Source organism: Rousettus aegyptiacus, unplaced genomic scaffold (genome assembly GCF_014176215.1).
Source record: "Rousettus aegyptiacus isolate mRouAeg1 unplaced genomic scaffold, mRouAeg1.p scaffold_m13_p_11, whole genome shotgun sequence".
NCBI lineage: Eukaryota > Metazoa > Chordata > Mammalia > Chiroptera > Pteropodidae > Rousettus > Rousettus aegyptiacus.
The window spans coordinates 465,560-492,678 of NW_023416286.1; the positions used below are offsets into that span (position 1 = coordinate 465,560).

At 52.3% G+C, this 27,119-nt stretch overlaps 2 protein-coding genes and 1 non-coding gene across 5 annotated transcripts in view; 1 reads left to right on the forward strand and 2 right to left on the reverse strand.

Moving 5' to 3' along the window:
* Positions 1-6,522, reverse strand: part of ZDHHC20 (zinc finger DHHC-type palmitoyltransferase 20) — a 41,034-nt gene extending 34,512 nt beyond the window's left edge. Inside the window, exon 1 of one of the 3 annotated variants that reach the window (XM_016152127.2) lies at positions 6,311-6,522. In XM_016152127.2, coding sequence (XP_016007613.1) covers positions 6,311-6,428 — 118 coding nt within the window. In that variant the 5' untranslated portion in view covers positions 6,429-6,522. The remainder of the gene's footprint in view (positions 1-6,310) is intronic. The other 2 variants (XM_016152123.2, XM_016152131.2) reach the window with 2 other exon arrangements.
* On the forward strand, positions 2,028-2,100 carry TRNAV-UAC. The gene has a single exon. It is a non-coding gene; the product is annotated as a tRNA-Val (tRNA).
* A 9,281-nt stretch (positions 6,523-15,803) lies between the features above and the next one.
* The window catches only part of MICU2 (mitochondrial calcium uptake 2), a 36,485-nt gene continuing 25,169 nt past the window's right edge, over positions 15,804-27,119 (reverse strand). The window contains exons 7-12 of the mRNA XM_016152176.2: positions 26,023-26,085; positions 25,097-25,194; positions 20,383-20,554; positions 17,948-18,056; positions 17,348-17,505; positions 15,804-16,471 (exon numbers count right to left, since the gene is read on the reverse strand). Of these exons, the coding sequence (XP_016007662.2) occupies positions 16,367-16,471; positions 17,348-17,505; positions 17,948-18,056; positions 20,383-20,554; positions 25,097-25,194; positions 26,023-26,085 (705 nt within the window). The 3' untranslated portion in view covers positions 15,804-16,366. The remainder of the gene's footprint in view (positions 16,472-17,347; positions 17,506-17,947; positions 18,057-20,382; positions 20,555-25,096; positions 25,195-26,022; positions 26,086-27,119) is intronic.

The following is a 27,119-nucleotide window of genomic DNA, read 5'->3' on the forward strand; positions in this document are numbered from 1 at the left end:
GTGGCCCAGGGTTTGTGGATCCCTATCTACTAGTTTAGTGGATACAAAAATGAATAGGACCTGACCAAACCATACATCTCATAAGCAGGATTTTTCAAATATGTAAACATGATATAATAAAGTACATGTTTGTTTATATTCTAATTCAATGTACGAATGATTTCTGGAGGCTTATGAAAAATATATTCTTAAATAAAACTGCAAATAATTTTTGAAACAGAAAAACACAAATTAGAATATGAAGTAGAAGAAAAGGGAGAAAAACCGATACATACCATAACACAAATGAACCTCAGAAACACGTGGGAGCGGCAGACACAAAAGACCACTTAACTCTATTTCCGTGAGATGTCCAAAAAGACAAAGAAAGAAAGAATGTGGATTGATGGTTGCCTGGGGATGCAAACAGGAAGTAACCATACACGGGGGATCTGACTGCGGAGACAAACATTCTAAATGGGCCGTGATGACTGCACGGCTTGGTGAGTTTACGAAAAATCATTGCATTGTGCATCTCAAATGAGTGAATTTTATGGTATGTAAATTATACCTTGATAAAGTTGTTTAAAAAAATAAAGGCAAAATAAAAACTTTTACAGAATGCAAAAGCTGTAATCATCTGTCACCAACTGACCTACCCTACAATAAATGTCGGGCAAAGAAAATAACGGCAGATGTAAATACTGATCCACAAAAAGGAATGCAGAGTACTAGAAATGGTAACTACAGGGGTAAATACATGAGATTTGTTTTAGTATTAAAATCTTTTTTGAAAATAAACTTTAAACAAAATAGCAATACAGCGTGGGTTTATAACGCAAAGTGCATGACAACAATAACATAAAGGCTGGGAGGGAAGAGACACAGAGAGCTGCTGTAAGGTACGCATGTGAAGTGGCGTATCACCTGGAGGCTGATTACGGTAAGTTAAAGAGGTAGGCTGTAAACCCTAAATAGCAGTCACTAAAACAGCAGAGTTACCCCTACCTAATAAGCCAACAAAGAGAAAACAATCATAAAAGTAATTCAAAGAAAACCTAAACGATAATTTGTAAAGATCTATGCACTTCAACATTCCTGGCAGCACAATTTACAATAGCCAAGATGTGGAAGCGACCTAAATACCCATTGAGAGATGACTGGATAAAGTTATGGTTCATATGTACAATGGAATATTACTCAGCCATTAAAAAAATGAAATCCTACCGTTTGCAATGACATGGATGGCTCTAGAGGTCATTATGCTGAGTAAAATAAGTCAGAGAAAGATAAATGCCATATGATTTCACTTATATGCGGAATCTAAGGAACAAAAAGAACAAACCAATCAAAAACAGACTCACGAATATAGTAACAATCTGGTGACAGAGGGGAGGGTGGTTGGGGGGCTAGGAGAATGGGGCGAGGGGTTAAAGAAGTACAAATTAGTAGCTGATAGTTGGTCACGGGACTGGGGAGCACGGCAGAGGGACCGCAGCCAGGTGGAGGGCCAGGGGAGGGGCGAGTGGTTGGGGGCATCATTTTATGAACTAGATAGAAGTCTAACCAATGTACTGTATACTTGAAACGAATTTAAATAAATAAGTTTAAAAATAAATAAATTACAAAAGACTATATTAAAAAAAATTCAAAATTTTTCAATCATTAAAAATTTGATTAATTCGAAAGAGGACAGAAGGAGAAGGAAAAGAGAAGAATAGATAGGGCAGATTAAAAAATAGCAAATGATGAGATAATCATATTAAATGTAAATGGTCAAAACACCCCAATTACAAGGCGGCGACTGTGCAGCCCGGTGCCGACGGTTAATAGTACTGAGCTGTATATCTGAGAGTTGCTGGGAGCACATCTTAAAACCTCTCATCACCAGGAAAAAAGCCTGTAACTCTTTGTGGTAATGAATGTTAATGAAAGTTACTTTGGTGATGAATTCTCAATATATGTACATACTGAATCATTATGTTGTATACCTGAAACGAATATAATGCTGTATGTCAATTATGCCTCAATTTAAAAAAAGGTGGGGTGGCTCCATAGTGCAGCGGTTAACACGTCTGCTTTACATGCAGAAGGTCCTGGGTTCATGCCCCAGTGGAGCCACAGACCAGGCTCCGGGTATGCTAAGGCCCACCGAGTGCGCCGTGGGGCGCCAGGCCCTGAGCGCGTGGGAGGAGACACCCCACCTTCAGAGATCCAGTTCTTAAGGGGAGACAGCAACACCTGTAGGTCAGGGGTGGAAGTGGGGAGGGGGCGTAATTAAAGAGGGGGGGAAAGGCAGATTTTCAGATTGCATTAAAAAAAATGACCTAATTATATGCTGCTTACAAGAAATGCATTTTAAATATAAACAAGTAAACAGGTTCAAGTAAAAGCAGAAAGACATAGCAGGTTAACACTAACTAAAAGAAAGATGAGCAGACACGATACTGTCCGCCAAAATAGATATCAAAGCGAACAGTATCACTGGGGATAAGAAAGTCATTTCATAATGATAAAGGATCAATTCCTCAAAAGGACGTGACAATCCTAAACATTCTATGTACCTAATTACAAAAATATAAAACATGAAGCAAAAACTGACAGAACTACAAGGACAAGCAGACAAACCCACAATTATCGTCATACCTCCCTTAATAATTAATTGATAGAATAGAAAATCAGCAAGAACAGAGAAGACCTGAACAACACTATCAACCAGCTTGCCCTAATTGACATTCCTGGAGCACTATGACATAATAGAATGACCAGAACGGACAGCAAAGTACACTGATGGACACAGAATATACTTCTAAGACAGACCACGTTCTGATCCATAAAACAAGCCTAAATGCATTTTCAAGCAGCAGTTCCCAACCTTTTTGGCACCAGGGACAGGTGCTCCTATGAGAATCTAATGCCTGGTGGTCTGAGGTGGAGCCCAGGCGGTGATGCTGGCCCTCGGCGCGGCTGCAGATACAGAAGCTTCGCTCGCCTGCTCCACCCTGCTCACGTCCTGCTGTGCAGCCCGGTTCCTAACAGGCCATGGACCAGTACCAGTCCGTGGCCCGGGGTTTGGGGACCCCTGTTTTAAGGACTCAAGTCACACAAAGTATGTTCTCTGACCATATGGAATTAAATTTTAAAATCAGTAACAAAAGATACCTGGAAAATCCCTGAATAACCCCAAAGTAAACAGTATACTTCTAAAATAACCCATGGGTCAAGACGAAATCAAAAGTGAAACAGGAAAATAATTTGAATTGAATGAAAATATAACATCACAATTGATAAGATGCAAATAAAGCAGTATTTAGGGATAAATTTATAGGACTGAACACCTAAGAAAGGACTCAGGTCAATTACGTCCACATTAATAAACTAGAAAAAGAGTGAATTAAATCCAAAATAAAAGAAAACAATATTAGATAAGAAATAGATGAAATTAAAAACAGAAAAATCAAGGAAATCAAAAGCTGATCCTTTTGAAGTCAATAAAACACTGAAATCAATTGTGTCAAGACCGGGCGCTCAAAGGTGATGGTTAAACTATTTATTCCGTCTCATCGCACACTTGAAAGAATTATGAAGGAGACATGTATTAGATATAGAGACCCATATTTCTCTCTGAAAAATATAAAAGGCTTAACAATCTCTGCACAAACCACATAGTTCTACCAAGCAACATTTTCCTCAGGAGCAAACAGAGACCGAATTAGATCACCTTAGACTCTCCGAGGTCCCCTACATGCCAAACGAGAGGGTCAACTGCCGCTGCCAGGTACAAAGGAGCCGAACAGGAGGTTCTAGGACAGCCCCGGGGACCTCAACAATCGTCTTGAATAAAGTGAAAAAACTGGTGAACCCGCTGATAATTAAATTCGTAAGTGTGACTACCAGTCCTGGGGGAAAACCGAAGGAGAATTTCAGTTTAAAGCCAGGCGCCACTGCTACTGATCACTTAACCATCCTCTGCTTATCGCCCCTGTGAGTGGCCGCCTGAGATTCACTGCTCCGTACTCAATTTCATCCTCAATCTCACTCCTTCCCATAATAGGAGTTACGGATTGTGTGTGTGTGTCTGTGTAGTTACAAAATGAGGAAATTTCAGAGGCCGTGATGAAATGCGGGCCCCTCAAACACAATTCCTCTGTTCTAGTGTCCTACGGAGTGCTAGGCATTTTTATTACCTGAGTTACTTAGGAGCCTTCTGCTGCTACCTTTCAGAAGAACTGCCTTACACGAGTGGGTCATGAATGAGACTGAAATCTGCCCGATATCCGGCTCTGGAAAAACGGGCAGCCTCGCCTCACACCGCAGCCAACGGCAGAGACGCGGGCCCTGGAGGAGCCCCAGTTCTGACTGCGCCATGCGCCCGCTGCACGCTCCTGGACAGATCACTCACCTTCACGGAGATTATTATGAGTAATAAATAAACACATGCAAAGATATCATCATTATCATCCCTCCCATCTAGTTTGATAAATACGAGAAGCTGAAAATTCTCTAAAAATTACTTACACAGCACTTTAAGTAAAACACACACTTCACTCAATTTGAAGCTCCTATAAAGTTATATATCGATATGTTTCAGTGGGCGGGTCTGTGCTCATGAAAACACAAATATACACAAGCAGTTCAAAGGGCAGTTTTATAGGGCAGTGAACGAGCTTTTGCGCTCCACTGTCCAGTCCAGCGACGCTGCAGACCTCCCAAATCCTCCCTCGTTCAACACTGGAAGTCAGAAGCATCAAGCGCGGGCCCGGGCCCCGTGGAAGAGCTGTCCCCACAGGGCCCAGCACCGGGCCTTCGGTGTTGCAGAATGCTTTAACCGAATGCAATCCCGGGGTATGACCCTGCAGAGATGCTGGGGGCTCAGAGCAGAGGACCAGGCCACCCTCCGCGCCCACTGGCACACAGCCCTGCTCACTTCACGACCATTTCCTTTCTTTACCTCTGACGGCACCTTTTGATAGGTTAAATGTGGTTTCAACATAAACACACGTTTTTAGTGTTCCTTCAGAAGCTTTACTCAGAACTGCTGCGGCATTAAAACTGGGTGGGAATAATCTTCCAACGGCACTAAGGCTGGCGCAACTTTTGGAATAAATGCCCACTTTAGAGTAAATGAGATAAAGCATTGTCATAAACGGGTAAGGATCCTATGGTCACCATCCCCTTCTGGGAGTTGCCTCAAGAAATACCTGACTCTAGTTGTTTAATGATTCAAGCATCGTTTTTGGCAAACACTTTGATATCCAAAAGGATAAGACCAAACACTACTCAACAGGTTATTATTTGGAAATATATCCCATGACGAATTAATTCTGGGCCAACTTGCACAAATAGTTTTTCTCGAAATTAAATATCCTACGGGTACAAAATAACTGTCTTACAGGTGGACATTTGCATTCAGAAGCCTACCCTCGCCGGCCTCGGCTGTAAGCAGGTGCGGCTGTAAGCAGGTGCTTATCTGAGAGCCGTAACTGCACGTCCTCAGGTACCACCTCCAAGGGGGTGGAAGCCCAGCTTTGCACCCCGACATTCCTATCTATCTTATGTGGCATTTTTTTTTTAAGTATATATAACATCGGTCCTTTAGGCAGCTGTGGGCTCAGGCTGGACACTGAGACTAGGTCATCCCGGGCCACCGAGGGGCTGCTCTCAGGAACACCGCTGACCCTGCGGCCCTAAGTTTCCGCGAACAGCTGCCGCCTACGAGCAGCAGACACATGGGACGCCCCGGAGGGGGCCGGAGCAAGTCCGAAATCTCTGCACGGACAGGGCCACCGCTCAATGTCACAGAGCCGCAGCCCTTAGCGCTCCGAGGACAACCAACTTCCTCCCGCCGTAATCACCTATTCAAAGCGGCACCTTGCGTCCTGGAGGGGTGCGGAAGGCCCCCCGCTCCTGCGCGGCACGGGGGCGACGCCGGGGACGAGAGCTGCCGAGGGGAGTGGCAGCGGGGAGCGCAGAACGCGACCTCGGACCGAGGGGGGCGGAGCGGGGAGCCGCGGGACGAACGGCCACGAAGAGGCGACGCGTCCCGCTCGCCGTCGGTCCGCGCGCAGCGTTCCGGAGCCGCGGCGGCCGCGGACTGATGCACGTCCCCGCGGGCCGGCGCCCCGGGCCCCGCGCCACGACGGCCACCGGCCTGCCCGCCGCCGGCGGAAACGCGCCCCGTCGCGCCGCCGCAGCCGCACGCCCGGCACTTCCGCGAAGCTCGACGCCCCGCTCCGGGAAGCGCTGCGCTGCCGGCGCCCCGTCCCGGGCCGCGGCGCCGCCGGAGGGCCGCTCACGGGCCGCGGCCGCCGCCCAGGCCCCCGGTACTCACACACGCACAGCTCCACCACGTACGCGTAGTAGGACCAGGCGACCACGAAGGCGATGAACAGCACCGGCACCCAGCCCACGCCGCGCTGGCAGCAGCGCCAGAACCGCCCCGGCGCCATGTTCGGCGGGCGGCTGCAGCACCGCGGCGGTGAGGAGCGCGGGGCCCCGGCCTGCGACGCGGGCGCTTCGGCAGCAGCTCGCCCGCGGCCCCGCCCCCGAGGCCGGCCCGCCGCAGCCCCGCGCCCAGCAGGCCCCGCCCCGAGGCCGGCCCGCCGCAGCCCCGCCTCCTGCCGCGCCAGGCCCCGCCCCCGAGGCCGGCCCGCCGCAGCCCCGCGCCCAGCAGGCCCCGCCCCCCGAGGCCGGCCCGCCGCAGCCCCGCCTCCTGCCGCGCCAGGCCCCGCCCCCGATCAGGCCAGGCGCAGTTCCGCGACCAAGCTCCCTGCGGCTCCGCCCCTCGCCACGCAGACCCCGCCCCCAACGGGCGGGGCTCCCGCGGCCAGAAGAAGCGCCCCTGCGCGTTAGGGGCGTGGCCTCGGCTCAGGACCGCCCAGGGGGAGGGGCGGTCGAGTGGGCGGAGGCGGGGCCTGACGGTAAACACTTCCGGGACGGGCGAGCCTGCCGGTGGGCGCTCTCGGCTTGCGCACCCCGCTCTCGCAGGGCCGGTCTGGAGTCGGTCGGGACCCTGCCACCCAGTGCGGGAGCGGGACGCACGCTGCGTCACGCCCCCAGTGGGCGGGGTGCGCCCCTGCCGGCGAACCGCGCTTCAACACCCTGTGGCCGGCACCTCGGGCCGAACCCCTTCGCTTCTCCAAGGCGGACGACCCGGTAGATGCCTGTGAGGCAGGGCGCGAGCCGCGTGGCGTCTGTCGGTTTGAAGCCGAGCTGAAGCTTGGCCGGGCGGCGGGAGCCGCAGCTCTCTCCCTGACCCCAGACGCCGCCTGCGCCTCCGAGGGTTTCCGCACGGGCGGAGCGTCCGGTCAGCAATGCCGGTGACCGCAGCAGGGCCCGGTCGCCCCGCTGTGCAGCCCGCGACTCCGCGCTCCTCCGAACCGCGTTTCCGGTCCTGCCGCGTCCAACGCGCTTGGACACACCTGTTAGTTTCCTAGGGCTGTGGGACCGCAGTGCTACAAATCAGATGGCTTAACACAACCGGAGTGCGACAGTGGAGAAGGAGATAAGGAAGCTGTGTAAGACTTCAGATCAACTTTGACGCACCCACTCTGCTCCCAAAACGGCAGTGGTAGATGTAAATCTAAAAATAGAAAAGCAACAAACCCAGGTTCAAACCTCCATCCCCAACCTCCCTCTTCCCCAGCCCCCAATAGATGAAGCAGAATAAAAATTGTGCTGATCAGCCCCCAGGATGGTGGCTCCTAACAGAGACAGGAGGACACACTGAAGCTCCCTGACCTGGAAGTGAACCAAGCCACCAGCTGGCCTGGTGACTGGATCTATGGCGTCCCCACTGTTAGGACCAGCTTGGAATGTCAAAATGCCATTTTAAGTTCTAGTTCTGAACTGAGGTCTGGGGAGGGACACTGGTAGCTAGGAAACCATGTGCCAGTCAAAACAGAAAACTTCCTCAGTCCAATGGAAGGTCAAAAGAGCAACAAAAAGGGAGTGGAAACAGAAAACATGTGAAAAGAGGAAGTTACAATCAGCCAGCTCGGTAACTGTGGTGAATGTAAACTGAATAAACGCAACGTTTATTTTTTATCTGAAGGTGCATGGGGGAAAGACGGGGGCAGAACGTTAGTGCCAGAGATTGCTTTTGTATTTTCCACGGTTCTGCAAAAACATGTAATACTTTCGTAATCATGAAGAAGACGATGCCTGAAGTACAGTAGTAGCAGGTGGTGATTAATATCAACATGGGAAGCGCGGCCTACACGGGCCTCCGCCTGGCTTCCTGCTGCAGGGGGCCGAGTCGGACCGCGGCCTTTTGAAAATGTCAAGCCGTAAAAGTGGGGGGTCGGCCGAAACCCACGAAGAAACGTAAAACCATTCCTCCCACTTCTCCCAACAACGCAAATATTCTTGGAGAACCTCAGAAGGGCTGCGTCTGGCGTCAGGAACTCATGAGTCAGGGAACGTGGCAAGTCCTTTGATGGTGGCTCCCAGGTCCGGGGGAGGGGAGGAGGGCGGGGGAGCGGCTTCTGGAAGCAGGCAGCCTGCTCAGCTCACCTGCCTCTGAGCCCCTCACCTGCTCCCTACCTGCAGGCCGGGCTGACGCCGCCCTCCTCCCGTGCCGGCCGCATTCCTGCCTCATTCACTCACTCATTCGGCAAACACTGCTTGGCGCCAGGCACTGTCCTCAGCCCGGGGACAGAGACAACATCTTGGCTTGGTGCCACCCTTGTTCTCGCTGGCATTCTGTTCCCCAACATCTATGCCACGATAGGAGTGGGCCTTCGGAGAATCGACCCCGCTGAGCGCCTGCGTGGCCGGCACCAGCCTGCCCGCCTCGGAGGCCCCGCAGCCCGTGCCCCCCATCTCGGCCCTTTCTCCCCGGCTTGCTCCTGGTCCTCCTCACTCGTGTCCCCGTGGCTTCCTTCCTTCCTTCCCTCGGTGCTGCCCCCACCTGTGTGCTCTGCCCAGAGTCCCCTCGCCCTGTACTTCCCACGCCTCCTTCAGGCCCGGCTCACCTGAGTCCCCGTGTGGCCTCGCCTGGCTGCTGAGGGGTCAGCCCCAACCTTACGGGTCTGACCTCTCCTCCACAGAGCGTGACTTGGCTGCGTGCGAGAGCGACTTTCCCTCGGCGCGTCAGCAGCAGAAACGCTGTGTGGGTGCGTAGAGCCGGGCTCCAGCTCACGGCGGCGTTTTCCCCCTTTTTAAAAAATCTTTTCATTCCGAAATAGTTTTAAATTTGCAGAAGAGTTACTAAGATAGTGCAGAGTTCCTCTGCCCAGCTTCCCCAAAGGTGACACCTTCCGTGACTGTGGCGTGTTTATCGAAACTACGGAACTAGCAGCGGCACAGCACTGAATGGAAAGGCAGCCTGCGTTCCCCAGTTCTCCCCCCAGCGCCCCGTTCTGTGCCGGGGCCCACACTGCATTTAGTAGTCGCATCTCCGTCTCCTCCAGTCTCGGGCTGCCTTCCAGGCCTTTCTGGCTTTGCATGGAAAACGCACAAGGTGCCAGTCAGGTGTTTTGTGGAATATCCCCCAATTTGCATTTGTCTGTTTTCTGGTAGACTGGGCTATGGATCTTGGGGAAGAAAAACACAGAGACGGCGCCCCGCTCCTCACGGCCTGCCTGGCGGGCAGACACGACATGCCTTCTTACTGTGGCATTAGCTTCCATCGCTTGGTTAAGGGGCTGTCTCCACCGTGAAGTCACACCACACTATTCATTAGAAAGCAGTCATGAAGTCCAGCCACACTCGAAGGAAGAAAATTCAGTTCAGTCGGAGGGAGGGCTGTCAGGGAACTGTGGACATCCATTGAAGCCATCACGGGAGTCCAGTTTGGGGAGAGGCGCCGTGAGGCTATGTGACTACCCTGTGTGTCTGCGGCTTTGCCCACTAATCCACACGCCGTCTGTGGGCCGTGGCCGTGACAGGCTCGTCGCTTTTCCTCTGCTGCACAGTTCACTGATGAGCTGTTCCTTGGCTAATAAAATGCGGCCAAAAGGGAGTTCAGAAGTTTAGCTGTGGCGGTGGGGCGACAAACAGACTCCTGGCCCTGACACAGCAAGAGTTTCTGGTCTGGTGAGATCTGTGTTTGCGCATCGTGGTGGTGGTGGGGGGGTGTCTGTCGCCCAGAAGCCTGGGCACTTGTCCATGGAGGGTGCAGGCCTCATTACTGACTGCAGCCAGGTCGCAGGGGAAAGCTGGGCGTGGCTGCTGCCATGGAAACGGTGCTGTCTCCTGGCCAGAGGGGCGTGGTTTTCAGGGAACATCACACAGCTCCACCTTCATTGCTGGGATCTCGCCCTGAGGTCACTCTGGAGTGAGGACTGGCAAGTCCCCAGCCAACAAAAGCCCAGGGGACGTGCCACTCCAGGTGGCAGAGGGGCGTTTGTGTCTATGTGTGTGTGTTCGCGTTTGTGCATTTGCGTGTTCATGTGTTTGTGCATTTATGTGTGTGTTTGTGTGTTTATCTGTGCACGTGTGTGGGGTGTGTGCTCGGCGTTTGGAATGGCCCTGTACCCACGCAGCCGAAGGTCCCCCTATAAGCCTCTGAGGCACCTCTCCTCTGCGTGATGATTTTATTAGACACCTTCCCTAGACCGAACGCTTTTGGGAGGAGGGACTAGGTTTGCTTTGCTGGCATTGTGGGCTCAGCACTTGGGCAAAAAGCAACAGCCACATTAACTAGCCTGCAGTCTCCTCGAACTCTCGTGGCTCGGCCACAGAAGCACGCGGTGGTTACATTCTCTAGGACAGTGTGGTCGTTTGTTTACGTTATGAGGTAAAAACCACTTGTGTGCTAGCCTAGGGATTGATGTGGGATGCGGTTAAGGACACACAGACCTTGGGCATAGTAGAAAAAAGGCAGATCGTGGAGTCGGCGCTACCTGGATTCAAACCCCAGCTTTGTCATTAACAAGTTCCGACAGTCGTAGAATTCGTCGTAGCCCCCAGAGACCCCTGTCTTCTGCGGAACAGAGTGCTCGCTGTGAGGATGAGCGGGAATTTTAGACAGGAGGTGTGAGTGTGTGGTATATGTGTAGTCGATGCGAAATGTGTACTTAAGCCCTTGCATGTACGTGTCCACCTGCGGCACACGCACAGGTGTCTGTACATTCCTTCTAACGCACACGTGCGGCTGCCCGCCTGCCAGTCTGATTACCTGTCCCCATTGCGTGTACTTCCCTGCTCGTGGTGGCTGCTCCAGTCCAGGTCCATGTTAAGTATCGCCACAGAGGAAAGGTCAATGTGAGGAACTGGTTTAACAGGCGTCAGAGGACTGAGGAACATCAGAGAAGGGACCTGCGGGAGGAGATGCCGCCCAAGGCCCCGGCGGGGGAGAAGAGGTTGTGGCCGTCAGAATCGCGAAGCTGGGGTGAGGGGGGGAAGGTGGGTCCTGCTGGGGGCGGGCGCCTGCCAGTTGGGGCTGGTTCTCCCGGAGGACACAATGAGCTGGTTCTGGTGATGCCAAAACAGTAATGACAGTAGCGCGGGGAGCTGGTACCAGCTGCCGCTGGGGCGAGGCTGCGGCGGGCGCCGCTGGCGGGACCCCAGCAGCGGGGCGCGTCCCTGCGCTCCCGCACCCTTGCAGGGCCCAGCGACCCTGGCCCGGGTCCTGCCCGGCATCGCGGAGCAGACACGAGTGCGGGACAGAGCGACAACAGCTCGGCCCCCCAGCCCCGCGGACGCGGTGCATTCATTCATCGTGGTGCATTCATTCATCGTGGTGCATTCATTCATCGTGGTGCATTCATTCATCGTGGTGCATTCCTTCATCGTGGGCCGCCGCCTGGCAGCCGGCGGCACGGCCATCGCACCGCGCGCGTCCCCGCCGTCACGGGACAGGCGAGAGCGCCCCAGCTTTTTCCCACGTGCAATGACGCTGCAGCGAGCACGCCGCTCCTTCTCCTTGGACTGCGGAGTTTGGCGCGGGGGAGGGGGGGAGGGCTGCGGGCTGTCCCCGTGTCGTGTCAAAGGCGGCGTCAGAAATGCTGCAGGCCAGACAGTTCCTCCCGTCCACCCCCCGCGAGGCTGCCGGCAGAGGCGGGACGGCCGCGGGCTTCGGGACGGGCTGGTGCAGCGGCGACGCCGGCCGGCGGCCACGTGCTGCCAGGCGGCCCGAAGACGCCTCTCCCTCCGCACAGAGGCCGCGCTCCCCACGGGCTGGCGGCGTGGGCTCCGCGCCGCGGGTTGGGGCGGCGGCGCCGGGGGACGCGCGGGCGGGAACCGTTCAGGGGCGAGAGCGCCACCTCGTGGCGGCCCCGCGGTGCTCGCCTCGGCGGGCGCGGGCGGGAACCGTTCAGAGGGGCGACAGCGCCACCTCGTGGCGGTCGCGCGGTGCTCGCCTCTTGTATTTACTTTCTCACGTGGAACTGCAGAGCCGCCGCCCGCGACCCGCGGATTCCTTTCGTTTTCCTGCCTAAGGTTCTTCTCCCTGCACCTCGCCTTTTTGTCCCGTTTATTCTAGGGTGCTGGCGTGCTATTGGTGTCATTTTGCACCCCAGCTTTTGCGGGCATGCAATTTTCATCAAATAAAACTCAACTCCTCGCCGGTCCTGAGCTGCCTGTCCTTACCTGTTCCCTGATTTTTGTAATTCGCATCAAACTCTGACTTTGCAGTTGGTCCATAACTCCTCTAGGGAATATCAGGAAATTTCTCTAAATGTGGCTGGATACAGAATTCCAGGTTAGTGGGTTCCCTCCCCCCACTTCCTTTAAATAAAAACTTACCTCCGTTCTGTTCTTATTTCTTTGGTTTCTGAAGAGAACTCCGATGTACGATCATGAGACGGGTTTTCTCCGGGTACATTATCCTATTAAATCGTAACACGAAGCCACTGTTAGGTGACGTTGCCGACCTCAGGTCTTTTACGCGGCTATTTTGTTTTTCGTGGGACTTTGAACGCAGAGTTGGTCGTCCGCCTCATTTTGAGGCAAAGCATCGTCCTTGGTCTAAGAATTTCGTTTCACGATTGTTTCCCCCTTCACCCCAGTTCTTGCCATTGCCTCCCCTCTTCCCTTCTGCCGACACTGCTGTTTTTGTATGTATTTTTACCTTATGTAAACTGTAGTTGCTATCGGTCGTTTGTTTTAAATTCAATGTTATATTTTGGCCCACCCGTACCGTCCCAGGTTATAATTCCTGCCCAGCATCCCTAGCAGGCACCCGCTGCATTTTTCTAGACACTTCTTTGGTGATGGACACTCGGCCCCTGTAGTTCCCACTGCTGCGTATTGGTACTGGGCTGAGCGTCTTTGAACTTGCCCTCATGTAGGTCTGTGCTGTTTCTCTGGGGGCATCTAGCCAAGAGTGAGACTTCGGGTCACGGGGTGCACAGCAGCGCCCGAGGGATCCCACGCCTAGGTCCACAGGAGCACTTGTCATTCTCAAGACTTCTACTGTTTGCTAGAGTGATACTCGGAACTCAGCATTCTGTTTTTAATCCGCATTTCTCTGGCTACTAGGGAGCGAATGCTTTTCCTTAGCCACTCAGATCCATTTCCTGCTCACTACCTCACCTTCTCTTGGTGAATTACCAAAATCCATACTGTTTATTTTTTTATTATGTTCATATCTATATCTATATCTATATCTATATATATCTCTCTCTATATATATAAATAATCTGGAGTTTATTAAAATTGCAGACTTCTGAGCCCATTCCTACAGATTCCAACTATGAAGGTCTGGGGCAGGGTCCGAGAAATCAAATTTTTAAGAAATATCCCCAGGTGGTCTAAGTACCGCGCCCTGAGAAACCAACATTGATCTCTGTGTGAATATTCAGCAGCTATGCTATGCCAGGTTAAGGATAATCCCCATTGTAGGGAGGGATGGAGACGGAACGAGAAGTCGGCGTCCTCATGGAGTTTATGTTCTAGTGAGGACGGATATTAGGTATACAAATAAATGTAGACAGCTAGGGACAGTGTCGTAAAAGACGAGATGTGGCATGAGCTTGGGTGGCATGAGCTTGGGTGGCCTTCCTGTGCAGTGACAGGAAGGAGTCAGCCAGTCAGCACTAGAGGAAAAACAGCCAGATGGACCTTCCTTCTTCCCCAGGGTCCCCTCGACCTAGGCCCCAGGCCAAGGATATTTCAAAGAAAAGCAAGTCCAGGACAGTGAAGCCCCACTTTATTATCGAGGCTTTCAGAGCTAGGATAGATCAGGCGGAGGACACCACAATGGGGAGACTTCTAGATGGCTCCTTCTCTCCTGGCCACAGTGCCCACAGGCTTCCTCTGGCTGGGGGCAGAGGTCAGACCCTGCTTTTTGGGAAACCTGGCTCCTACCTCATCTCCCTCACTCAAGTGTCCCTAGAGTCTCAGGCCAAGTCAGATATGGATATAGATATATTCTAGATGGTAATGACCTTAGGAGTATTTTAGAAAAATATAAATAGTTCGTTGGTATTCTAGTATTGCCCAAATATACAAACTTTGATTACATATTACTTTATTATAAGCGCCTTTACTTAAGTTAGTGCCTTATGCGACTAAAAAAAAGTAAGGTTACATTACCTATGAATTTCATTTCAGGGCAGTTAAAAGGGCATTACAAAATAATTTTTAAAACTGGTGCTGGCAGTTGGGCGTAAATTAGGTCTCCCTTGGCCGAGAACCACTGGCCGGGATATGAGTCCTTTGTTGGCTTTCCCCTTTCTCAATACTTTTTCTTGAGCTATCACCCATTAGTTAAACTCGGCTATATATTTTTTAAAAACAACTTCAAGATATAATTCACATACCATATAGTTTACCAAGTAAAGGGTACAATTCAGTGTTTATTGGTAGATCACAGTACTAACTTTAAAAAATTGTGAAATAGATAAAACGTAAAATTGACCCTTTTTAATATGGACACTTTGATGGCATTAAATTACATTCACGATGTTGTGTAACCACCACCACTATGTATTTCCAAAATTTTTCACCACCCCAAACCAAAATTCCCTGGTGGTGGAGCAGCAATCTCTCCCCGCCCTGCCCCCACCTGCCGCCTCTAGGACCCACCACAGGCGCCTGAGCAGGCGGAGCTGCACGGTGTTCGTCCTGTGTGGCCCGTTTCACCAGCAGGATGTTTAAAGGTCTATCCATCCGTAGCGTGTCAGAACGTCACTCTTTTTAAGGCTGGACAGTGGTCCACTGTATGTACACGCCGCATTTTGTTTTTCCATTCATCTGTTGATGGACAGAAGTGTTTACCACTGGTCAATCTTGCACTATGCTGTTAAGAGTGCATCTCACAATCTAGTGGATGATTTCAAGGCCCTTCCCTTTAACCATGGTTAGGGGAGAGGTTCTCTTGCTCCAGTAACTAAGCAGCTGATTTCCAGTTTAAGATCCTAGTTATTTTATTTGGTAGGTTACAGTCCGTAACTGACATTAATTTCCTTGGTGCTCAGATTGTACCAGATTTGGCCAGGGGCGCCCCTCAAGCTGGCCTTGTCCGCTGACACGCCTGTCATTTCTGAGCCTGCCTTTTCCCCGCACCAGACGCCCAGGCTCCTCTGGTGCCCGCCCTGCCCAGCCCCGTCTCGGGGTCCCTATTCACCCAGGGGGTAAAATACGTTTTCCATGTTTGCGATATTCTTATTTGAGAAGCATATGTTTTAAAAATAATTTTTATTTAGTTTAAAAATATGCCATTTTGTAATATTTTACATTTAATGTCAATTAATTTTTAGTGCCATTTTAAACATTTACCTACAACCCAATAAATCCCAAGAGATCCTGATTGTGTGATCACGATTCTCCCAACACCAGTTTTTAAGGCTATAAACCAATTTGGGATGAGAGTGTTCACATGTAAAAAATGATGTGCATTTTTTTAAGCCATAAATGTAAAACACAACACACCTCAGTAATTTTTGTATCTTTGTGAATACTTTATTCTGTTTCCTGATAGAATATTGACATTTATGTTATTTGGAAGACAATCAATATATAGCCAACCGGAAGAAAGTGCACACGAGGTTGATGCGGAATCAGACGCCCACGAGGGACCTGAGATGTTCACTGCGTCCGCTCTGCTGAGCATCAGGGCGTGCAGAGGCGACCCTGGCCTCGTGTGCCAATCCCAGTTGTCTGTAACGCCCGGGCCTTGCACAGAGCACACTGTGCTGCTGGGTCTACTACATCAGCGAAGTACTAGGTTTTCCGTTTTAGCAAAGTGCGAAGCATTACTTCGATCCTTGGCCTTCTGACAGAAGCCAGTATCTGCTTTTGTAAAAGAATACTTTCTTCTCTCTTTACTGAGTTTGTTAATTAAGTCTCGTTGGGAAATTATCCATCAGAATGCAGTGTGAATCATCTTAATATTACAAAGGAAATCAACGAAGACTCCATGAGATGAACATCTGGTACTTAAAAAAAAAAATCCCAAATTCTCGCATTTGGTGCAATAAAATTCGCACACGGTCTTTTCCTAAGAAAGGCCTTTTCCAGCTTGCTTCCAGACTTCTTTTACTCCTTTAATGCTCTCTTTTTTCACGCATTTCCAGTATTCTTGCACACTCAGCTGCTGTGGTACCTGTTAATGGAAAGTGGAGACGGAGGGTCATTGTCCCCCAGGTCAAGCATGGCCGCTCGCGTGCGACGTAACTGGTCGTTTCCTGCAAGCGAATCCGCAGAAGGTGACCGAGACAGGACCGTGCAGAGAGGGTGCGAGGTGACACACGGCCGTGACACACGTGTCCGCAGGGCGGCGGAGGGCGGAGGGACCACACGCGCATGGAGCTCCCTCCCTCACTATGAGGACGACTGGGCGCCCGTCTTTCTCATGCTGGTTTTACAATGTAACGATTTCATAAGCTTCCCTTTTGTAACATTTCGTAATGTTTCTCTTTTTCTGGGAAACTTTAGTTATGGTGGAACACAAATTACGAGTCTAAAACTTTGATTTAACTTTGGCTAAAACTATAAAGAAACTGTGGGTCACAATATATTTGATGCGAAGCCTCAAGAAGACTTAATGCACGAAAGCGTGTGCTTCGTGAATTAAAAATACCGTGTGGCTGTGACTCCTCTCGACTAAGGGGGAAAGCACAGCTCAGAAAACCAGTTCTCATGCTAATTCTTTCCGGTAGATTCTGTTAGTTTCCTCATTGTACAGATGAAGAATCTGAGGCTCAAAAATAGGTGATAAGGCTGGGATTTGAATCTAGGTGCGTCTCACTACAGAGCCCAAAGTAAAATTCTAGGCTGTGATTTCTGAATAGTTTGCAATTAGATTCAGTTTAAAAAAAAAAAAGGAAAGAAAAATGTTAGACCCTACCCTGCGTGTAACAATGTCTCTTTATAAATGACGCAAAAGCCACCTAAGATGATACATTTGCTCAAATTCAAGGCTACACTGTCCATTTAGTTATAGGTAAACACGCAGTTACTTAAAAACTCAGAATGTTACCCATAATCCCCGGTGCATCCTGTTTTTCATCACTCCAAGAAACTCCCCGTGGCTGAGACACTCGTCGCCATCCAAATCAAAGATCTTGAAGACGGCGTCCAGGATGTTGTCGGACAGCTCCTGTCCCGTGGTGACGGTGACGGCTCTCCTGAATTCCGCTAGGGGGGAAAGGACACAGCTCACCCACCGTGTGGCACAGTCCGAGTGGACAGAATCTGACTTTCATAACATGAGAAGAAAAAGACGAAGCTACGCACTTATTATATGGGAAGTAAAGACGGAAATGACCATCAAGAAGGTATTCAAACGATACATTAGGCTCAGAGGTGCCATGAAGGTCACCGTAAGATGAGACGAGCAGCTATTTTATAATCTAATCAATGTTTCCAACTCAAATAGCCCCCTCTCCTTCTCGGGACAAAATGTGAAAGTAAACGCAGCCAGCAACCATCAGACGCGGGCCCGGCTGCCGCAAGCAGATAACCACGCTGGGTAGTTAGACGGCCGATCGCTGTTTCGCTGGTAAGTGGCTCCATGGCTGGCGTCCCCCAGGTGACATTGACCAGAGACGACACAGACTGAACCATTCAGGGAACCTACCCAGTCTGACGGGGCGGTGGGCTAAACTGAACATCTGCATGGCAATGGCGAAGTCCTCCAAGTGGGTCATGAAGCGACAAAATGACTTGAACTCGTCCAAACTTATGCTCTAACGGAACAATGAAAAGGAGCTTTCGTTGGGATTTTTCAGCACATTAAATAAGCTTAGGAACGCGCGCCCGAGTTCGCCGTCCTGTCGCTGAGCTCGTGACCGTCTCTTCTCTGAGCAGGTCTGTGAAAAGTCTGCGATGCGGGACAGGCCCAGAGCCACTGTCTGAGGCCTGAGGACCCGCGGGGAGCCGCCGGCCACTGTGGGCTGCGGCGCAAGGCGCTCGCTGGCCGCTGCCGTGGGCGGAGCTGGGTCCCTTCCAGCCATGCGCGGGAGCCCCGGCCCACGCCACTGCGTTTGGAGGCGGCCCGTGGGGAGCCGCGTGGGGCTGGGTGCAGGCATCGGGGCCGAGCGCTGCCATTCGGTGTGGGCGCCGGGCCCGGTGAGGACTCGGCAGGGAGCTGTGCGCGGGCCTGGAGGCCCGGCCCGGGGCACCCGAACTCGTGGGTCAGCGGCTGGGCTGCGGCGTCACCAAGGGGCGCGCACCCCGAACGCAGCGGACGCCAGGCCCTTCTCGGGGCCTGGCCTCCGGCCCCCCTGCGGGTTAGACACCGGCTCCGTGCGAGGCCAGCGCCCTCCTGCTCCTCTTTCCTCATGACTCTGATGGTCACACTCGGCGGGAGGAGGGGCGGGGACACTTTCATTTTCACGCTGCCCCCCGAGTTCCCGCCTCCGCTCGCTCAGTCTCCATCGGCGCACGGTGCAGGCCCTGCCCCGCCTGGCGCTCCTGGCCCGGGGCCGGCGGTGGCCACGGCTTACCTCGGTCCGCTCCCGCACGCCGGCCAGGGTCTGGCGCCCCGTCCGTAATGCGGCTTCCCCCCCACTCATCTGCGCCGTGACTTCCCTATGCTGAATTCCCACGTCTACCTGGGTCTCTCTCTGGACCCCATATTCTGTTCATCGATCTGTCGGATTCACCGTAACGGTTTTAGTCACCAACAGCTGCTGATACCTTTTGCTGGGTCAGCATTTTTTTTTTTCAGAGTTTTTTTTTTTTTTTGGAGCAGCTTCAGGTCACAGCAGACTGAGGGGAAGGCACAGAGACACCGCAGCCCCCGACATCACGAGACGTTCACGGCGCTGTCGTGGGAGTCACACGTGCTCACGGCGACCCCCTCCCTTCCCGACTCCCTCCCTTCCCAACCCCCTCGCCGCCCGCCGCGCTTCCGCCGCTGGGTGGGCTAGGGGGACCAGGCCTGCCGATGGCCAGGTCGTGTGTCTCCAGGTCGAAACGTGTAGTTGCCAGGATGTGACTCACCCCTTCTTTTCCTACCCCAGCCTCTGACGGTGGTGTTTTTTTTTTGCAGACGCTGGAGCTCCGAGATGGCAAAGCCAGGACCAGCCCCGGGCCCTGAGTGGCCCGTGGGAGGCCTCCCTGCCCCACGAGAAGGGAGCCTCTGTGCTGGGCGCAGGCGTGCGGCCCCGCCCCCCTCGCACTGCAGCAGGCCCGGGCTGTGCTCACTGCTAAAACCACCCCACTCACCGCCTCACTCAGGGAGCACTGCTGTATCCATAACGCTGAGACTGTCCAGTCAATCATAGGGAACGTTTCTATCATTAGGGAAGTTTTATGGCTATTGAGACTTTAAAGTTTTTCCCACATATTTCTTATTAAATTTACTTCCGATTATGTATGTCTACTGCAATTATAAATGGGCTCTTCTTTATATTTTAGTGTCTTTTCCCTCACTACAGAAATAGCTTTAAAAATTATATAAAAACACATGCCCATTTCAAAAAAATTTCGGAACCACACTGTAAAATGTTATAAAAACAATATGCAAAATGAGACTCACTTGAAATCTCACCGCTGTACGGTAGTCGTTATCAACAGGTGGACAGCCGTCGCTTCGTGCATTTCACACATGTGCACACGTGCACGTGTTACTGCATTTTCTGACCTGCCACCCCACCCGGTAGCACCGCGACAGGCCCTTTATGTCGATTTTATTGTTTCTAGCGGTTTCTCACTTTGCACCTTGTGTTCTCTAGGCGCACAGTCACGTCATACACCGACGAAGCCCACGGCCACCTCCTCTCACGGCCGAACACCCTTGCACCTTGTCGTTTGCACTGGCTCGTGCTTCCCTGCCCTTTCCTGCCCTTACCGGAAATGCTAAGCTCGCGGCTGCCACACCGCGTGTGCCGCAGGCAACAGTCCGGCCCAGGAAGACGGTACGTGGGCAACACCCTCCCACCTGACCCCACGCTCAGAAACGCGCGGCGGCTTCGTCCTGGTCCACGTGGGAGCCACTTGACTGGACAACAGGGATGTGGGACTTCCTACTTCCTGTCCATCACAAGCATAACGAAAAGGCATACTAACCTCTCCTGCCGACAGCCTCTCTCTCACATTTTTCCAATAAACATCTTTATTTTCAGTGTTAGTGAATAGAAGGAGCCACTCCGCAAAGTCTTCTTTTCTCATGAAACTCAAACCTTTAGAAAACTGAAAGAACTCCATCTCTTGGATCTCCGTTTGCAGATTCTCCATGAACCTAAACGTTAAAGTACAGAATTAATAGACGTAACCGGTAGCACTGAATTGTGATACTGTCACTAGGGCTGCGAAGCACCTTCGACGTCGCCTGCGGAGCGGCTGCCACGGTCAGTGGGCGAGTCGGAGAGTCGCGCGGAACCCGAGTGCGTGCAAAGGACAGTGGGAGCCAGGGCGCAGAGACGCTGGCGAAGCCCCACACCCGCTTGGGCCCGAACCCCGACGCCCGGTGCGCCTGCGCGAGCTGCACTTGCCGACCAGATTCCGACGAGCCTAACGGCTTAGAACAGTCTGCGAAACACCGCTCTGCCACAGCCAGGGAAAACAAAACGGCGTGGAAAGCAAACGTTTTCCAATACAGAAAAATTATCAATAATCGGGGAAACTGGAAATTCAGCTGGGATGCTGCTTTTAGAATGTTAACCATAATTAATGGTTCTTAATATTTTTTCAGATACCAAAGTTGATTGAGGTAATCAATGGCTTTTCACGAAGAGCTGAGATGTACCTAAAAATATTTATGATCATTTGGACAATAATGTCAAGATTCTTTTTTATAAAAACACATGGCAGTTTGATCGAGTCGTCATCAACGGCTTCTCGTGTAAGGGTCAAGCTGAAGGAATATCGGATTAAAAAACATCCCCTTTGAACGAGAAACCAGAAAAGGGCCCTCGGTGTATTTTGAAACTGCACACGTGAAAGCATCGCCGTCTCCACGCGTTGTAACATGCTGCGGAGCCTTCATTCACCTTCCCCCACGAGAAGGCTCGATACTGTCCGTCACGTCTCGCGCGAACGGGGACACCCATGCAGCGCGGGGTGCGAGCGCGGCCACCACCAGCCGGTGACTTGCTCCGGGTTCCACGGCTTGCGGCCAGCCGCAGAAGCACCGCCCCCCCCCCCCCCCCCCCGTGGGTGGCAGTGGGGGGCAGGCCTTCGGGGGCGGGGGGCGGAGCCCTCCCACGCCCCTCCCACGCATCCGTCCATCAGCGCCGTGAGCCTTTCTGAGTCAGAGCAGAATTTCATTCCAAGTCTGGACCGATCCAGCAACGTCTTCTCTGACGTGCTTCTTCTACCTTTGTTTTGCGGACTGTTCTGGTACCGTGTGGTGACCACGGCCGGCTCCTCCTTATTGGGATCGTTAAAAGCATGCTTTACTCGCGGATGCGTGAACGAGTCAGGGAAGCAGAAAACGTGGCACCAGAACGATACTAACTTGTTCCTTCCCGTTTCCTTTTTCTTCAGGCTCTGAGGCCGAAATATTATAAACCTTATTACTGTTACACTACACATTGTCTGGTTTAAGCTACTTTCATCTTAACTAACTATACTATTTTTGAAGATCCTTAAGTACGTTTTATGACAGTAATCTAAGTCTAAAATTATACACCTCGTCATGACATGAAAATCTGGACCATGACACCAGGCGCAGACGTGAGTTGGAGAACTGAGGGTACATGAGGCCAGCAGTGCACTAGGAACCCATTAAATAGTCCGTAAAGTAGTGGCCTAATTGGAAACCCCGGGGAGAGCTTTTCCTGGCTGGGGGCTCTGCTGGGCGTGACATGCACTGTGCCCCTGGGCTGGGTGTCCACAGAGGCGTCAGCGAACCAGACGATCCCGCTGCTCTTCCCGAGAGCCGAGCCCCAGGGAACTCACCGGCACAGCCTCCGCCGAGTTCATGAAAACCCTTCACGGATTCAGAGCCTCCGCCACTAACGAACGATTTCTCAGAATCAAAAAAAAAAAAAAAACCCAGCCCTAGAGAGCGCGTGGGCGTCGACGTCCTCCTGATTTTTCCTGATGAGAGAACTGGAAACCTCTTTTCTTTCCTGTGTCCCTAATTATTTTCAGCTTTAAAAACTGATCGGCATAAAAAATGAGGTCCAATGGACCACACCGGAAACGAACTCAGGCATATATATCTTCTGCTCACTATTTTTAAGGCTAAGCAGTAGAGTTTAACAGAGTGGGAAGAAATGCAGTAGAAAAGGCTCCGAGTAAAGCAGGAAAGAGGAGAGAAAGAGGGGGAAACAGAGCGAAGGGCCCGGCGGTGGCCCCCGCGACGCGAGTGTCCGGCGGGCACCGCGCATCCGCTGCGCGCACGGCCGGGGCATCACGCCCGGTTGCCCGCGGACACCGTAACGAGGAACGCGCGCCGGCGTCCTCGGGGACGGCATTTCAGCATTCCAGATTTTATTTAAATGCCTAAGTGGTGTCTCCGTTGGAAAATCTTTGGACTAGTTGTCAAAGTAAAAAAGATAAACCACCAAGCCGAGCACGGCTGCACCCGCGCGCTCCCGCGTTCGCCGCTGCCTGCCTGGCGCGTCCCGCTGGTCGCCGGGGTGGCACTGCTCCCCGGAAAGCCCACTCGGGGGCCCGGCCGGCCCCGCGCTGGCCTCGGTCCCCGGCGCCGAGCGAGCCCGGGCGCCTGGGGCGGGAGGGGCGGGGGAAGCAGCGCGTGTCGCACAGCGACGCGGGCCAGGCGCGCGGGCACCGCGCGGGCAGGGGCTGGGATGGCACGGCGGCCGTCGCGTCCTGCCCTCCCGCGGGACTCGGGGACTCGCCCCCGCTCCCCGCCTGGTCCCTGCGCGAACCTGGGCTTCGCGCCTGCGCGGTGGGCGGCCCAGGGCCCCCAGCCACTGGGGCCGCACCCCGGGGAGCGCGTCCTCAACGGGCCCTCGACCCCCGCCTCCCGCAACTCCGTCTCAGCAGGCGCCCGGGCCCCACTTCTCGGATGGGGACCCGCTGGCAGAAACCCATTTTCCCGCCATCATGACAGAACGCGACCTTTCTTCCGACAGGCGCCTCCGCACCTGCCCCTGGTGAGCTCGGGGCACAAACTCCTGACGCTGCGCACCCGCTTCGGCCTCTCCCCGCCCCGCCCTCCCCACTGGCCCCCCTGCCCGGACCCTGCGCGCCCAGGCCGCCCGGGGGCCCACGGGCTCCGCGCGGCCACTGTCCACGGCGAGCCCTGAGCCCCCCGTTACCCAGCCCGAGTGACGGTGAACCTGCAGCTTCGACCGGGCGCTGCTCCCCGCCTGCGTGACTTTCACCTCTTCAGGAAGCTCCGACACCGGGCTCAGGATCCCACGATCCCACCACCGCAGACGCGGCCGTCCCTCTGCCCGGAGCGGGGGCGCGGACTCCCGAGCGCCGCCCCTGCCCTGCCCCCCGCCGCGCGCTGTCCGCACCACCGCACGACCCTGCGCGGCGCCCAGCGGTCTGCACCCCGCCGGTCAGGCCGTCGGCGCAGCTGAGGGTGAGAAAGCGAATGGTGACACGGCGTTTCCCCTCGCGTCCTTTGGCGGGAAAACACTTGCCAGGGTCAAGGATCAGAAAAAACATCAATATTTTGTAAAGTAAAATCTGACTTGGAGATTTTTTTAAAAATTGTTTTATTGGAGTGCAAAACAGACTTTTAAAATAACTGATTTTTTTCTTAGTCTGCGTTTGCTAACCAAATGTTCCGTCCCAGCCATTCCCACATTGTGCTGTGTGCATGAATAACTTAAGTTTAGCTGCGTCACTGTAATTAACAGTGCACGAGGGACAGCCTGGACCGGCGACTGGACGGACGTGCCGCCCGCACCTCCCGCCCTGCGCGGCTGTGTGCGGACGTCGCTAGCACCCCACCGACCCGCCTCACGAGACTCGACCCCCTTCGTAGAACTCACTCACGTTCTCAATATTTTGTCGGTGAATGAAATATCACTGGATTTTCAACTTACAAAATGGATAACGAAATTAAAGGAACTTTTATTTTTCATCACCACCTGTGATGAAAAATAAAAGTGCCGTCTGGTTTTCGGTTCTAATGTAAAAAAACCTGTCTCTGAATTGGAAAGCAGTGGATCCCTGGGGGAGAAGACACTCAGAGTAGGACACTTTTATTTTAGTTCTGAATTTTTTCCTTTAGATGTTGAACGGAGGAGCCTTTTGGGGACAGGACTGGGGACACTCCAGGCTGCAGAGGGCCCCTGAGCGAGGCGAGGAAATGCAGAGAGCGGCCGGCCGGAGCCCTGGGGAGCCACTGGCACTGGGCAGACGAGCCATCTGGAACCGGCTCGGCTGACGTGCGCTGGGCGCAGGTTCCGAGCGGCCGCCGAGGGCGCTGCCTTAGTCCCTTCCCAGGCCAACCTCAGACCTTCCGTTGGGGCCAAATATGGGCAGGGTCAGGAGGGAAAGGCCTGCATGAATCAGAGGTGTCCGCTTTCCTGTTGTGAGATTCCTGTAAGACTAATGATAATTCGCAGCGTTTGGTTTACGCTCGCATTTACTCACCGCCCTGCAAAGCCGGCAGGCGCGCCCCAGCACGCGAACTCTAAACACGAGAAGCAGGTACGGCGACCCCTGAGCGACGATGTGGGCTCGCTCCTACCTTTTTAAAGCAATTTTACCAATTTATGCGAATTAAACGCAATCGCGTGCCAGCGGACCCGCAGTCCGAGCCGGCGCTGTTTAAGGGTCAGTCGTCCTTGGCTGTTTCTTCGCTTTACCTATCACATTTCCCTAAACGAATATCGATATTTGTATTTACCTTCGAAATTCTCTGTAATGAAGTTTTCTTTCTCCTTTTTTCCCAAAGAAACGTATCTGAAGGGTGGTGTTAATGTCAGGTTCCTTCTCTGTTGGTTCCTATAAAAAACGATGCGGTGATTTCAAGTAATTACAACCGGGAACAAACCTAGATCCTGTAGCCCGGCCCCGCAGGACAGTGCCCACCAAGGACTCCCGCAGCGACAGCGAGGGCGGGAGGGGGCAGCCGCTCTGTCCGCGGCTACTCTGCATCGCCCTGTGCCAGCGTCCGCTCCGCTCAAGCAAGAGGAAGACGAGGGTGAAAACACGCGAAATACTCCAGGTGGACCTGAGCCGTAAACGACATTTTAGAAATGTTCGTACCTTGTGACCCAGCGACTGAACTTCCGGAAAGTTATCCCTCAGATATGCTCACATGTGTGTAAAATGATACAGTTACGGGATTATTAACGGCAGCATCATTTGTAATATCCAAAGACTGGGTATATTTGAATCTTTCAAAACAGGAATGGTTAAATTGGTACGCCCGTACGACCAAGTGCCGTGGGCCGTGAGAAAGGATGAGACAGCCAGGAGGGTGGGAGGCCGGCAGGTTCTCACGTAGCAGGGGCCAGAGGCACAGAGACGCCCGTAGCCACGTGCTCACCTACGCGCTTCCGTCTGCGGAAACGACCCCCGGAAGAACACACAGGAAACTGACGCCCACGGGCGGGGGGCGCCTGCTGGCCGGGAGGAGACTCCTCCCCGACAGGCTCACTCGTGAACCCTCGCGGGTCTGGACATGTGCGTGCAGCGCTTTGACTTCCAGTGGCTAGAGAGGGTGAGCTCCTGGTAACTTCCCCAAGTATCTGGGACACTTATCTGAACACAGGATGAGACGCACCGTAACCTCGACTGTCTGGAGGGACTCAGTCGCTCTGCACGTACCTGGCGCTCTGTCTCCTCTGCCATCGTCCTCACGTCGTCTTGTTTACTTAGGATCTTCTGCAGCTACAGGGGTTGTGAACAGGAATTTACATATGTGTCTGCTGGACTTTTCGGAACAACCCAAAAAGCAGATTCTGAGGTTTTGTTATAAATCCCATATTAGTTACTCGTTAAATATTAACTTAAGTTCTTCTTATATTCAAATGGCTAATATTATGCTTTTTCCTCAGATCGTGTAAGAATCAAAGGAGAAACGAGATACGCAAGTGTCACAGTTGTTGTTATACGATTCAGACCCTTCTCCTAAGGGAGCGGCTTGCTTAATACGCACATACGCCATAAAAACTTCGTGACTGTCCTCATCCCTCAAGAGTTTTTACTCATAATTTTTTGTATCGCTGAAAGTTTAAGGCCACATTTTCAAGGATGTAACTCTTAAAAAGCTATTCGTATCATATAAATGTCCTTCCTTTACCCTTTATGCATTTATAAAGCATTAAAACAATTTAAAGACCTACATTTCTACTAATTATAAAATTGTCACTAGCACTCTGAGGCTGAGTACATTAAAAAACCTACCTTTCAGAGTCACTTGTACCAATCCTCATGTGGAAAGCAAATTTAAAAAAAGGGTTTAAAAAAATTAAATGTAGACAAAAATCTGAAACTGAATTCAAATCAATTAAGAGACAACCTTCGTCTATTTTTTTTTTTTTCTGGGCTATTTCTTTGTTAATAGTTTCGAAATTGCTGCAACAAAATTCTAAATTATGTCAAATGTAATAAACCCAGTGTAGCTTCTATTATGTTTATTTTAGGCAAGTAGTTTATCTCTAGTTTCCTAAATCCCACAAACTTTTCAACACACCCCATACTTACCTTAGGGAAGAAAGTCAAAAAGCTTTATGCTTGTTTTATCCCTCATTTTTTTAGGCTGACAATCGAACAGCACAACACCGAGTTCAGTGCCCAAACATCCTTCCCTGAAAGCGACACCTCCTTTTTGTCCCCAACGCTGGTGACACGGACCCTCTTTTGCCCTGAGGTGTAAGTGGCTGACAATGTCCTGCTCAGTCCAGGTGTACAACTCAACGATT